Source organism: Protomyctophum bolini, assembly GCF_963924005.1.
Source record: "Protomyctophum bolini genome assembly, chromosome: 14".
Classification (NCBI taxonomy): Eukaryota; Metazoa; Chordata; class Actinopteri; order Myctophiformes; family Myctophidae; genus Protomyctophum; species Protomyctophum bolini.
The window spans coordinates 7,768,380-7,783,046 of record NC_137875.1 but is presented as its reverse complement, the minus strand read 5'-3'; the positions used below and the strand labels follow the sequence as shown (position 1 = coordinate 7,783,046).

The 14,667-nt window shown below is 41.6% G+C and overlaps 1 protein-coding gene across 1 annotated transcript; it reads right to left on the bottom strand.

Annotated features, from left to right (window-relative positions):
- Window positions 1–3,115: 3,115 nt before the first annotated feature.
- On the bottom strand, window positions 3,116–14,419 carry LOC308328351 (acetylcholine receptor subunit alpha; the record flags this gene model as incomplete). The annotated part of the gene is made up of 10 exons (XM_080782127.1): window positions 3,116–3,244; window positions 3,601–3,725; window positions 3,968–4,082; window positions 4,656–4,879; window positions 5,022–5,259; window positions 5,621–5,816; window positions 6,177–6,286; window positions 7,138–7,182; window positions 9,114–9,250; window positions 14,371–14,419. The coding sequence occupies 10 exons, from the start codon at window positions 14,417–14,419 to the stop codon at window positions 3,116–3,118; spliced, it is 1,368 nt and encodes a 455-aa protein (XP_080638253.1).
- Between the last annotated feature and the right edge of the window lie 248 nt (window positions 14,420–14,667).

Below are 14,667 nucleotides of genomic sequence, written 5' to 3'. Positions count from 1 at the left end.
TATCTGACTTAATTTCCGAGCCTTGAAATTGCAATTATTTTAAACATGTTCAATTGATTGTTGGTCAGGTCACCTGTTGAATATATTATAATTAAGGTAATTAAATAATGCTAATAAGAAAGGACTGTATATTTTACTTCGTACGTGTTATGTCATCAGTATCACCCTACTTAATAATTCCTCCCCTCTTCAGTTCCAAATTCGCATTTCGTCCACCATTGTTTATTTTCCAAGCTGGCATATGGAAAGGAAACAATTGAGCCTGGGTTTATTTAGCATCAGTATTATAATGACTCAAAACTGCATATCAGCTCAAACCATTAGAAATACGTTTGAGGGACATAAACAATATATTAAATACTAACAATTGTTTTAAAATGCATGTTTTAATGTTCTGATGAATTAAAGGAGGGTTAGTGCTTTTAGTGGTTTAATCCTCTTAGCAGCTGTGTTTGTATTAACCTGTACTTTCATTGAAATGTACCCATTCTACATACTGTGAGAGAATACAGATTTCAATCAATCAATGTACTACCATCAGATCGACGCACACATGATAACTCCACAGTGACACTGTGAAATAACAGTCAATGTTGTTGCATAGTAGCCTACTAGAGGTAAAGGTATCAATTCCACCATGTAGAAATAAATACTCTGTTACAAGTAAAAGTACCACAACGTACAAATAAAAGTTCTGTATTCCAATTTTTACTTGAGTAAAAGTACAAAAGTATTGGCATCACTTAGTATGAATGGCCCATTTCACCCTTTTCTCTTTTTTTCAGTTTTTATAACATTTCTCAAACTTGTAAAGGAATAGCAGATCTACAAGCTCACAATGCATCCCTTGTAGATGGGCTATTTTCAAACAAACGAAACATAAAAGGACATGGTTAATGTGTGTAATGGTAATCTATAATCTACAAAATAACTAACGCTGGCAAATATTTGCAGTGGAGTAAAAAGTGCAGCATTTGCCTCAGATGAAGTGGAGTAGAAGTATAAAACATAGAAAAACTTTGAATACATTTACTTAATTACACATTTGTTGTGTTGTCTCAAGGAATTACTGGCTGCAAAATAAATCAATTTGCTTTTAGCAGCAACAATGCAGCAGCAAATAAATAAATACACATATTCCTACCATAATCATAATTATGAATACAATTCATAGACAGGTTTGGGAAATAGTCATTGTTCATTAATTGTGTTAAGATTGTGCACCGACATGTGCCAGATTCTGCCAATGCTTTTCAAACAGAGCGGTTAGAGGCAGAATCCGTCACATAGGCAGAATCAAAGTGTAGTGTGACCACACCCTAATACGATTAAATATATCATCTTCAAATGACCAAACCTGCCAATGTCACTGGTTTCTGAACTGTCCGCCATCCACCAATGAGACACATGACAGAAATCATGTCATGTCTTATAATGAACATTGGTGAAGCCTCTTTTAAGACGCTGCAGTCAAACGTTTTATGTTACTATGCAAAGGAGCACTCTAGAGTCATAAACAAGCATTTTAAATTGTGAATCTCATTAATTGTCGATGCGACACTGAACACTTCTATTTCATTAATTGGCTGCGATCACGCCTGCAGCTTTAAAGCCACCCAGCCATAAAAATAAAAGATTTTACATTTTTAATCAATCCCCAAAACAGAGATGAGAGGAAAAGTGAATGGAGTAGAAAGGGAAGAAAAACAATAAAATCTTCTGCTATGAAGACAACTTTCCCTAAAAGCACCAAATATTAAAGAATCAACAAAACATTCAGCCACTAGATGATGTACAATACTCAATTACACCAAAATGTAAACACAGCTGCAAGCCAAATTAATCACAAATCAATTGTAAAGATTTATGGTATGTAGCCTACTTGATATAATTTGTTTTCATAAGCATGTTGCCTATGTTGACTATTGATCCTTTAAACATGACGTGTTCCTTTCAACCCAACATAAAAATAAGGTGAATGATAAAAAAAAAACATAAAATAAAGCTCTAAAATAAGACAAGACTTTCAATAATGCAACCACGTTGATTATATTATTATTACCGAACATTTGACAATCCATTGAACATTGACTATCTATAGCTGTGTGCAGACACAACTAAATATAATAATAAAAAATGTAATGTAGATCTCAGGATTCACATGATGGGATCAGAGCGGATACTGATCGTCTGTCAATACTGCTTCTCCAACTTTTCAATTTCAAGGATTTGTATGGAAATAAATTTGAAATACAAATGACATAATAATATAGGCCACAAATTAAACAATGGTACAATCTGTAGACTTGGGTTACAGACCTGTAAGAGTCCATTTGGTTCCATTTGTACACACTCAGAGTTGCAGACCTCTAAAGGGTCCATTTGATAACTTCCATGTGTACACTCTTAAGAGTTACAGGCCTGTAAGGGTCCATTTTGGTTCCAATATGTGTCCAATTAGCTCTGGAGGCCTTGAAATCCCCTCAAAGACCCCTGGGGGGATCCCAGACCACACATTGAGAACCACTGATCTATGCTGTCACTATGACATTTGGATCCAAAAGACCCTTTGGCTTCCATCCATTATAACAATGAAAGATACATATTTCAAAAAGTATAAAACATACAAAACAAATAAACAAAACGTCTGTGTCCTACTGGCGGTCTGTGCCCTCGGCCCAGTGGTTTTACTCAATACAAACCACACCGTAAAAATAAACGTACAAATAAATATGTAAATTACACCAGGGTTTTTCAAAGTGGGACATAGGCATAGCCGCATAGGCCTCATGCAGCAGGTTACCCTGGAAAGCAATTCAAAATGAAGACACAATTAATTTCACTGTATCCAAGTATGTGAGGTTGAGTTTTATAGAAAGTCAATCTTCTGAATAAAAAATAAATAAAAGACAACTCAAGAGCAATCTCTTGAAAAGCAGCAGGGTGTGGAATCAGCCTGTAGAGGGCAGTGTTTAGTAACAAGTGTGTGTCTGTGAGTCTGTTTGTGTCAGGCTGTGTAATTAAAACGTCTGGGTTTCCGAGGCTAGGCTGTGTGTGCGTGCGTGTGTGTGTGTGTGTGTGTGTGTGTGTGTGTGTGTGTGTGTGTGCGTGTGTGTTACATTCTGCTCAGCTCCAACAGTCGCCCAGCGAACACGGCCAACGTGCCTATGATGCACACAGACATGAACACACACAACAGTATGTGGTCCAACACCATGGCAACGAACTTCCACTCCTCTGCTGCCTGGAGAGAGAGGAAACAATGCATATATTGAGTACTTTTACTTGGTGTCAGTATAGCTCAGTTGGTAGAGCTCTCGCCTTTGGAACTTTGGATCCTGGGCGCCCCCAACTCAGCATATGATTATTATTTTTTTCGGACAAAAACTCGCCAGACCAACGCACAACGCCAATGCCAATATGGCTGTTGCGGGCTGGGTCTTGGCTGGGGGCTACATTTGCATCTATTTTTGCTTTAATTCTTGATTTGACTTTTGTTCATCCTGATTTTAGTTTTGTCATACTGACAGCGGCGCTGCCATTGGTACTGGTCACAAATTAATTATGCAACAGTAAAGCATTGGTTTGTGGTCTTCTTACATTATTGGCCTCCTCGTCAGACTTCATGGTCTCAGCGATGTATTTGACTCCTTCGATGGCATTGCGAACGTCTGGGTTCTTGGTGATGGCAGACTGGTAGGTCACACTGGCAGGGCGGGGCTTACCTATTGACGTAAGGAAGAAGATGTATGTCATTTTGAAGCTGTGTACAGAATAAGAGTGACAGACAGAAGAGTGACAGAGAGTAAGATAGTAAGATAGTTTGCTGTGTGCTCACAGACACATCGTAAAATGCCACAGTGGGCTTTAAGATTGTCCATACAGTGGTTTAAATATATCTAAGTAGGCTACATGTACTCTGTACTTTGGGTGTGTAATGCTAGTTTGCCTGTGTGCGCGTGCGTACCAGAGATGTCCGAGATGTCTCCATCCACAGGGAACATGATCTTCTCCTGGATCTCCTGGCCAGGTCTCTTCATAGTGCTGAAGAACATCAGGTTAGGAATGGTGTTGATGAAGACCTGAGATAGAGAGAGATAGAGTGAGAGCAGAACAGTGCTATTCTTCTGACTACAGTGACGTTCACGCTTGTCATTTCAATCTCCTGCCATGAAGACAAACCAGTGCTTTTTTCTTATTATTTTGTATTATATTTGGAGGTTATCTTGATTTATATGTCCTTTTTTAATGACAGCCAACTATACATTTGCATCCTTCAGCTGCCAAAATGATATAAGCTAAAACTTCAAACTTTGTGGACTTTGAGATTGTGTGGTTTATGGATGATGCAGGCATGGCATGTTTTGATATGTTTATTGACAATGTTTACGTGTGTGTGTGTGTGTGTGTGTGTGTGTGTGTGTGTGTGTGTGTGTGTGTGTGTGTGTGTGTGTGTGTGTGTGTGTGTGTGTGTGTGTGTGTGTGTGTGTGTGTGTGTGTGTGTGTGTGTGTGTGTGTGTGTGTGTGTGTGTGCGAGCGTGCGCCTGTATATATGCGTGCACAAGAGACATGGGTACTTTGGGTAGATAACAAAGTCAGGAGGATGCAACAGTAAAAGAGTACAGCGGTGGGGTGGGGTGTGGGTGCGTGCGTACCAGTCGGACCCATGCAGGCATGGTGTGTGTGCTGGGCGAGCGGTGGTGTGTGTTGATGACGATGACGGTGATGATGATGGAGGCGATGACGAACACCATGGTGAAGAGCATGTACTTCCCGATGAGCGGGACGGCCGACGAGGTGGACGGGATGAGCTCCACGATGACCAATAGGAACACAGTGAGAGACAGCAGGACACTGATGGACAGAGTCATCTTCTCACCTAGAGGACGGACGGACATATTTGTTTGTTTCGACGGGACAAAGCATATCCATAACATTACAGGAATTAGCAAAGATGCTAAAATGTCATCCGCAGTTCCCACACAAAATGTCTGTGCATTTATTGTATGAGATGCTCTTACCGGAGTCAGTAGGCAGGTAGAACACCAGTCCGGTCAGGAAGCTGAACAGCATACAGGGGATGATGACGTTGACGATGAAGTAGAGCGGTAGGCGGAGCATGAGGAAGTGGTAGGTGATGTCCAGGTAGGGTGTGTCTGGGCAGCAGGTATAGTAGACCCAGTGCTTCCACCCCCTGTAGTCCTTCAGCGTCCACTCCCCTGACTCCATGAAGTTAGACATGTCCGGCCGGTCACTGTCCTGGATGGATGGACAGACAGACAGACGAGAATGAGATTCTGTTGAGGCTATCTTTCCAGAAGCAAACAAAGTCAGAACCCTGTAGCTGTGACACACACACACACACACACACAGTGTCACTTCTTCCCAGCATGCATTTCACTGCGTGACTCGCGTGTCACGTGATCTAAAATGGCAACCAGAACCACTCATGCGCAGTACGGGGGACGACATACAAACACACACACACACACACAGATAGACAGACAGTCACATGCTTTTCTTCATTTATTAGTTTAGATAACAATAATAAAACATTGTAAGAAACTGAGAGTGGACAACGAAGAGGGACCCAGTGTGTGGTCACTTCACTGGCACTCACAGGGTTGATGACCACCAGCAGACCATCGTAGGTCCAGGTTCCCAGCTTCATGCTACAGTTCTGGAGGTCAAAGGGGAAGTGGAGCACAATGATCTCACAGTAGCTCTTAAAGATGGCCGGAGGAGTCCACGTGATCATCCCTGTGTGTTCCAACAACACCTTGGTCTCATGGATGATGGCAAAGTCTCCGTCAGCACTGAGGGGGAGAGAGAGGAGAGGGGGAGATGAGAGAAGAGAAGAGGAGAGGATCATGGGCACTCGCCCAGCAGTCTGCCGTTAACGAGGTGGATGCTCGCCCTCAGGCGTCTTTACTGGTTATGTGTAATGTATGTGAAAATCAATGTGTATGTGGTAGGCCTATGGTATGTCTTTTGTTGTGTGTTTCTGTTTCTCCCTGCACTACAGTATTCAATGTGACATTTCTTCCAGTTAAGGGGGAGTTTTCCGCTGAAATGCTTCAGTGCTATCTTCAGTCTTTGCTCTCTGTACAAATTAGTTAGGTTGGCACTATAATGAAATTGACTTGTGTTGAATTGAAATTTATTTGTGTGTTTACTTATTATAGAGCACCAGGTCAGGTCTCCAGATGTCTGTTGATGGAACTCTGATCTTCGTGATTCCAGCGTAATCATCAGGATTCCATTTCAGGTTGACGTCCAGCCATTTCTATAGAGACAAACCACACACATTACAGCTCTATTTAGGGTCGCAAGTACAGGGGAAGCGGTGGTTCTTAACCTGCAGGTCTGGACCCCCAGGGGGGGGTCCAGACCAGGGACCCCCACATGATGTTGTACCCAGATGACAATTAAGTGACAATTGAAAGAATTTTAAGATCTACAAAAAAGACCATTACTGCAACAAAAGTAAGCAACAAATTATACTATAAAAACGGGTCAAACATTCTCCAAATTGTCAAATAATAGGCTATAAAAAAGAGATGCAGGGTTTGAAAATAGCAGTTTTACAAGCTCAACGGCTTGCGAGGCGTTGTGTGATTGTAGATCATCTATTTTCACAATATGTATCTGTGGAACAGAGATAAACTATACCGGTAATTGTAAATGCTGCAATACATTCCAGGTGCTTATCACCGCAAGGGGGTACCGTACACAGTTCATATATGATTGTTTTGAGGGTGGGGGTGAGATCCAGTTGGTTACGGACGGTTCCTGGTTCGATTTGCCGAACCAGCAGGAATAATTTGGTTGGGGAAGTGACTGGTCCCCTCCCCCAACACTGCCTTGAGCAAGGCACTGAAGCTCCTGGAGTCCAACAGTACCAGACTGTGGTTGTACCAGTCAGCTCCCGGTACAACAATACTGTGGTTGTACCGGTCAGCTCAGTACAACGGTCTTCTTGTTAAAAAAATCTTCCAAATATAGCAAAATACTGTAGACATACAGGTTCGCAGCTTGTAGATCTACTTGATCGAATCAGTCAATCAATCAATCAAACAAACTTTACAATAAATCTGTCAAATCTTATTGGAATAGTTTTCAGTGATATGATCTCACCTGCTTGAGACGGACATTGCTGGTGACAATCTGGTTCACCTCGTCCTGGAGATGAGAGAACATGTTCCATTAGTTCACAAACATTAACATGAATAATGTACATGTCATCAAAATGCTCACAAACATGCGTCATACATTCTAAAACGGTTAGAATGCTAGTCCTCGATTCCGTACTAAATTAGACTATAATCTACACTTTAAATCAGTTAATTTCAATCCCATGTGTGGCAAATTACATATAATTCTAGGGGTCCTTGACATGAAATAGTTTGAGCACCACTGAGATAGAAACATAGGTTTTTCAGAAAACTGTCAGGATTTAGAAGTAGGATTGTAGAATCGTCCTCAGGTTTAAATGGTTAATTCAAGAGCTGCCTCTCTAGGGAGGTGTTTGGACATTATTACCCGCCGTCTGCCCCTCTCTCCATATCGTTCGATAAAGGCGTATAAAAAGATATGATTTATTCACCCAGTGATAATAGACACTGCACTGAGTATAGAACACTCAGTGCAGAACACTGAGTAGCCTATACGGCCAGAGTTAAACTACAACAACCAAGATTTTTGTTTGGAATGCGGTCCTAAAATAGCAGACCTACATGCTCCAAAGTGTCGCGTCCGCAGCATGTTGTGAGCTTGTCGATCTAATAATCTGCAAATAATGGCCCCGGTGTTTCCGGGGCCTATTATTTGGAGGAGTCATCTAATACGCAAAATTGTGTCAGACCCATGGCAGTTATTAGGTAGTGGGCGGGTATTTGGAAATTTAAAAAAATGTTTATTTTGCCCACACATATCTGACATTGTATAGATATGTGATTACATTACACCATGCTTATTTCCAATTACTTCACTGTTACTGAATCTTTAAATCACAAAGCGATCATTCCATAAACATGTATAATGTTAAAGTGAAAATAAAAGTCCAGGAGTTATTTCCAGGACTCGATATAGAAGCATTACTTTAGCCTACGCCATAAAACCCATCATAGCGCTATTTTTGAAAAATCAAAGAACGACTGACTTTTTCAGCTTTTTCAGAAAACTGTCAGGATGCAGAAGACATTTTTAGAATCTGATCTCGGGTCTAAATAGGTTAAGTATTGTAGAAATGACATGACTACATGTTGAGGCAGGGAGAGCTTTGTGTATGTGTGATGTTGCCTCTCTGGTGACTGTTAACGTTGCATAATGTAACTTTATATGAATACCAAAACGCTCGCCCCTAAAACACAGTCACCCCTGGTGCAAATTGTTGACCTCGGAACGGTCTCTACCTGGTATTCCTAAACCTAACCTTGGTAAACTATATGCCTATATAAACCTAACCTTATTCCTAAACGTAACCTCAGTAAACTAAACTTAACCGTATTCCTACACGTAACCTCAGTAAACTATATGCCTATAAACCTAACCTTATTCCTAAACGTAACCTCAGTAAACTAAACGTAACCTTATTCCTACACGTAACCTCAGTAAACTATATGCCTATATAAACCTAACCTTATTCCTAAACGTAACCTCAGTAAACTATATGCATAAACCTAACCTTATATTCCTAACCTTAACCTCAGTAAAACTGACTAAACCTAACCTTATTCCTAAACATAACCTCAGAAAAACTATGCCTAAACCTAATCTTATTCCTAACCTTAACCTCAGTAAAACTATGTCTAAACCTAACCTTATTCTTGATATAAACTGATTTAATGTGTAGATTATGGACTAGTCTCATTTAGTACATGGTCTAACCAGAAACAATCCAATCAGAATCAAGGATTTGGACTAACCGTTTTAGAAATAACAATATCACACATTATCACACAATCAGCAAAAACTGCAGATCTACAAGCTCACATGTGCATCACATCGTAACATTTGTAGATCAGCACGTTGAAACCATGCACGCACAAACACAGGTCACACACACACACACACACACACACACACACACACACACACACACACTCTCTTACCACACTGATGAGCTGTATGAGTTGCAGTCCCACTGTAACAACCACAGGGTCTCTAAAATGCTCCACCGGTCGGACCACCTTGTTGTAGCCCGTGAACAGAGTCTTCACCAAGTTACTCTCAGCTTCTGAACACAGACCTGTAGGACGGACAGGCACACACACACACACACACCAATTTCAATTCAATTCAAAGGCAATTTATCGCCAAAGCAAAAAGTGAAACCGTAAAATCAAAACAAAATGTAGGCCTACATTGAAAGTCAGAACCTCAAACCGACCGCAAACCGACTACTAGGAGGTTTGCAATTTGAAAACCGTATGCCCATACCTATTCATCATCATCATTTTTCGACCACGGTCGAGATCGTGGGTTTTACAATATTACGCCAGAATTCCCGGTCCTTCATTGCCATCCCTAGTTCCTGCTTACTGATGCCTGTGTCCCTAGCGATGACATCAGGGAACGGTTCAGATCAGGGAGACCATTCCTCCCAATCACGCCAGCCAAAGTATCTCTGTCATTCCCCATGCGTTGGAGTAAGACTGGGGGTCTGGCTGTATACTCGGGCCCTATACACACATATCAAATGCATGTTCTGTGTTCTGTCTGTGTTTGATGGCCACCTCAATGCTTTCCCAATGGAAGTCACATGGTTTGACCAAACATTTGTGTTTGATTGGCAGAACACAGCCATACCGTATATGTGTGCATGAGGCCTCTGAACTCTTGTTTGGCGCGTACGCAGTGGCACACACAACAGTCAGAGTTGTCAAACGTTGGATTTCAAATGGCGAGTATACCCGTCAATGCCAGTAATAATAATTCTAGTTAATGTGTCATAATCCACCAGCGTCACTTCCTTCTCACAGACTCTGTGTGTGTGTGTGTGTGTGTGTGTGTGTGTGTGTAACATGCAGGAAGTATGAGTGGAATAATAATTCTGGTTAATGAGTCATAATCCACCAGCGTCACTTCCTTCTCACTCACAGACGGTGTGTGTGTGTGTGTGTGTGTGTGTGTGTGTGTGTGTTGTGATGAGCGAACAGACTGAGTAACATGCAGGAAGTATGAGTGGAATGATTGACAGCTGCAAGTGGCCATCCTGGCCCGCCCGCCCTCCCTTCTATTTTGGGTCCAAATACTTCAAAGCCTTGAAGATAAACAACACACACACCCGTGACACACACACATACACACACACACACACACACACACATGTACACATGTACACACACACACACACACGAGAGAAATAGAATGCTTTTGACGCACCTGTGGAGAGACGTGTGTGTGTGTGTGCGTGCGCGTGTGTGTGTTCGTGCGTGCGTGTAACAGTAGAAGCAGTGTTCAGATGGTTATGCACATTCCAGAAATAACAACCAGAATACAGCATTGTGTCACAAGTTCCTTTTCAACGTTTAAGGTTCAGACTTTTACACTTCCCAGACTGTACAGTATGTGTGTTCTGTATTCCTGAGTCCTGACAGACTGTATGTGTGTTCTGTATTCCTGAGTCCTGACAGACTGTATGTGTGTTCTGTATTCCTGAGTCCTGACAGACTGTGCCAGAGTCAACAGCTACTATACTGTAGGTATGTAGCCTATACTTGAACTTCACTACAATACAAGCAGCTATAGTAACTATAACAACAAATAAACAACAAAACAATAAAACTGACAAAGTGTCAAAGCCATTCTTTCCAGATCCTATTCCTGTGGTACCAATGATTAACCCATTATATCCTGGAAAGCATCTGTGTCCATCTTTTTATTTTAGCGCTGCATGGCTATTCAAAAACAGCAGATACAAGCCCTGCTATTTTTGATAATCTCAATATCACAAATCTTTTCTTCTGGGGGTCACTAGCACGACATATTTTCAGATGGGGATCCGTGGCCACACACACACACACACAGCCTATATACAGTACTGTATAATGCTACTGTACTGTACATATCAATGTGTCACTAAAAGGTTTGATAACTATTGATTTAGAAGAACATGTGTGACCTGGCCTGGAGGAAGCCTATAGGGCCCTGCTCTGGAGCCAGGCCCGCAGTTAGGGCTCGACAGCGATTTGTGAATCCATTTACATTGAGGTGGACGGAGACGTACTTCTCACTTCCGGTTTCTGGTCACTATCGGTCTCCTAGCAACCATCTCCTAGCAACATAACTAAACATAACATTCAAATATACTAGACCGTTGGCCGGCTGTAGAGCACCAAGTCGGTAACGATGGAAGTTGGAGATCCATACCCCACCCGTACCCCGGCTATGCAATACCCGTTGTACCCGTGTCAGAGTACCTGTTCCACCCATTTGTTTGTGTCCCTTTTATGCCCATATATGGAGATTTCTGTATCTGTCTCCCTTTATTCCTATATATGGAGTTCTGTGTCAGGCATGCGCATGCCCAAATATGGAGTGTTGTGATGTCAGAACAGGCCAGCTCCATATATGGAGCCTGGCCAGGGGCCCTGTCCAGAGCCCGGGCAGAGGCCTTTTGTGGCGGTTCTGGACAACTGTTGGTCGGGCCGACTCCATACCGGGCACTGCACTCCCTGTGGGGGTGTGGAACACGCGTGTCAAATTTGAAGTCGGCGAGACGAACGGTTCTCGAATTACGTGGATTACAGGCAGACATACGTACACACAGAGACGTGCATTTATAGATGGATGATAGTTCAGTTGTTTGTTTGTTACCCCCCCCCCCCTCCCCTATAGGATTAACTATTGGATGTGTCTAGAAACTATAGGATTCTAGGTCAACACATGGCATGGCTAGGTCCTGACATTTAAAGTAAGTACAGTAGGTACATGTTTGAAGTGGTTAAAGTGATTTGGCTGGGAAACCCTGTGAAGAACCCCTGGGGGTCCCTGGAGCGCACTTTGAGAACAACTGTTTCAAGCTGTCTTCATCTGTGTGTGGAGTATAGTGACACATGAATGAATACATAAATAAACATTCTATTCTCTGGGACGATTAGTGTGTGACCTGCAGGTGTTGGTGCCAAGACAACACCTGTAGGTGACTTGATGTGCGCCACCTTCAATAATATTTAATGCACAATAACTGAAATATACTGTAAATGTTGCTCTTATTACTATTGTCCATTGGTTCAATATTTATGAAACCCACACGCACACACTTAAGCACTTTTTGGCTTTTTGGCGAAAGTAGTCAATCTTGTGAGCTTGTTGCCTACATTGGCTACTTTCGCTACATCTATAATGAAAAATCTGTTTCGCTGTCCCTGAGTGACATTCTTGTATGACGAAGTAGGGCATTAATATATGGAAGAAAAATAAAACTACCGTAGTAGCTTATTGGCTACTGTGGTATAGCTTATTGTGGGCCAGGAATGTTTCATGGCAATCACCTTTCCGACTCTGCGATCATGATTTGTCTTGCTCATGTGACTACAGAGTCAAAAAGAGAGAAAAATGTGGGTCACAGGTTCTGCTCTGGCCTCCAGCGAGTGATAAGCTTGCACATAAGTTTGCGCATAATGCCAGCGCTGCCGTCTTTTAAAGAGAATGGCACCTGAACACACTTATGGGATGATTTTTATCAGACACGCCCACTCCTAAACCCATTGTAACTTCAAACTATTTTAACCATGTTAGACTTATTGATAATACACGTTCAAAGTGAAATAGCCCTTTAATCTTAGCTAATCTACAATTTGACTTTTTTGTATTGTTGTATGTGTTTGTCTCACAGAATTGTTATGCGTGTTTATGCGTGTTTGATATGCGAAATGGCCAATACAATATCATTGCACGAAATCACACAACATCTTTTCATCTTTTCAACCTATACTTTTCAACACACTTCTCAAACTATTTCATGTCAAGTACCCCAAAAATTATATATATCTGCCCTCCGATCCCCATGTCAAAATATGTTGTTCCAGGGACCCCCCAGAAGCAAAGATTTGAGTAAAATAATTTGCTCTGAAAGAATATATATTCCAAATTTGTGCCACAATTTCACGATGTTTCTAAAATAGCAGACCTACAAGACACTATAAGCTTGTAGATCTGCTATTTTTCAATAGCTAAAGTGTAACATGATGCTTAAAACACCAAAAGGGGTTCCCACCCAGAATGGAATCACAACATAGCAGGGTCAGAATCCATAGCTACTGGACCGAGACGGGATCCCAAGGTTTGAAAAACGATTGGCAGCTGTACATTCAAAACACAAACACACACACACACACAGTCACACACGCACTGTGCGTATTGCTACACTTCATTGAAAGTAACAGAAAAATGTATTATGGGGCTGATGTGAAGTTTTGTTTCTATTTAGTTTTTATCCCACAATTTTGTAACCCGTTTTTTCCACCCAGTGTCAATTATCTAATGTAATCCATGGGCGCTACACTTCCAGGATTACTGCATGTTTTTTGTGAGGGTACCTACCCTAGGGGACATGGGGAGAACATGCAAACACAGAAAGGCCCTTTCGCCAACACCGCCTCGGGTATGGGCACTGATGACGCGGAGGAGGGAACTGTGTGTTTGTGTCCCTGTGCCACTGTGTGGAGTTTAGTAATAATAATACAAATCTACAAAGTAACTAGTAACTACATTTTTTCAGTAAAATTACAATATTTGGATTTGAGATGTAGTGGAGTAGAAGTAAGTACAGAAAATTGGAAATACTCGGCTACAGTACAAATACCTCAAAATGATACTTAAGTACTGCCTGTGTAGCTACATATCGGCTATTTTCAGTGCATGACGTGTCGTACAATCAGGCTTTGCTCTGAAGAAAATGGGCCACGGGGTCAACATTTAAAATGTCTAGAACAGCATAAACCTGGGAGTTGGAATTTAACTTTAGATACACGTATTAGCCACACACTCTGTGTCAGGTCCTCACAAAAGGAATGTCACGTTGTGAGGCCCGAGAAAATGGTCAATTTCTCAAATTCTATACTAAACTTTATAAGGCACCTTTTCGAAACAATGCCACAGAGTTCTGCACAATGGACAACTATAAAACAAGGCACATGAGAGCAATAACGCAACAATAAATAAATAAAAACATTGGCCTGCACACAGGTGTGTCAGATAAGAGCTTCGTGAGACAAAATGCTTACAAAACAAGTTATTAAAACCGTCAACTGATGACTCAGCATTTTTTACTTGTCGGGACACTTGGCCCTCATGAGTATCATAATTCAAGTACGCGCATGCACGCGCACACACACACACACACACACACACACACATACTCACCAGTGGTGATAGCCAGACCCCACACCAACAGAATCTGAAGGTTGATCATATCTCCAGTGAATGACTGAATACAAAATCAATACAAAACAAAAAAACAAAAGTACGATAATTATATTAATAAAGAAGAAGCTAATAACTAGTTAAATAAATTATCAGCTTAAGAAAATCTAGTCACTCACACACAAACACGCGCACACACACAACATGCGACAGTGAGTGCTACTGCACATATATATACCAGGGAGAGAGAGAGAGAGGGAGAGCAGATAGTGGTCTTTCTCGGACCCCTGAGGGGTC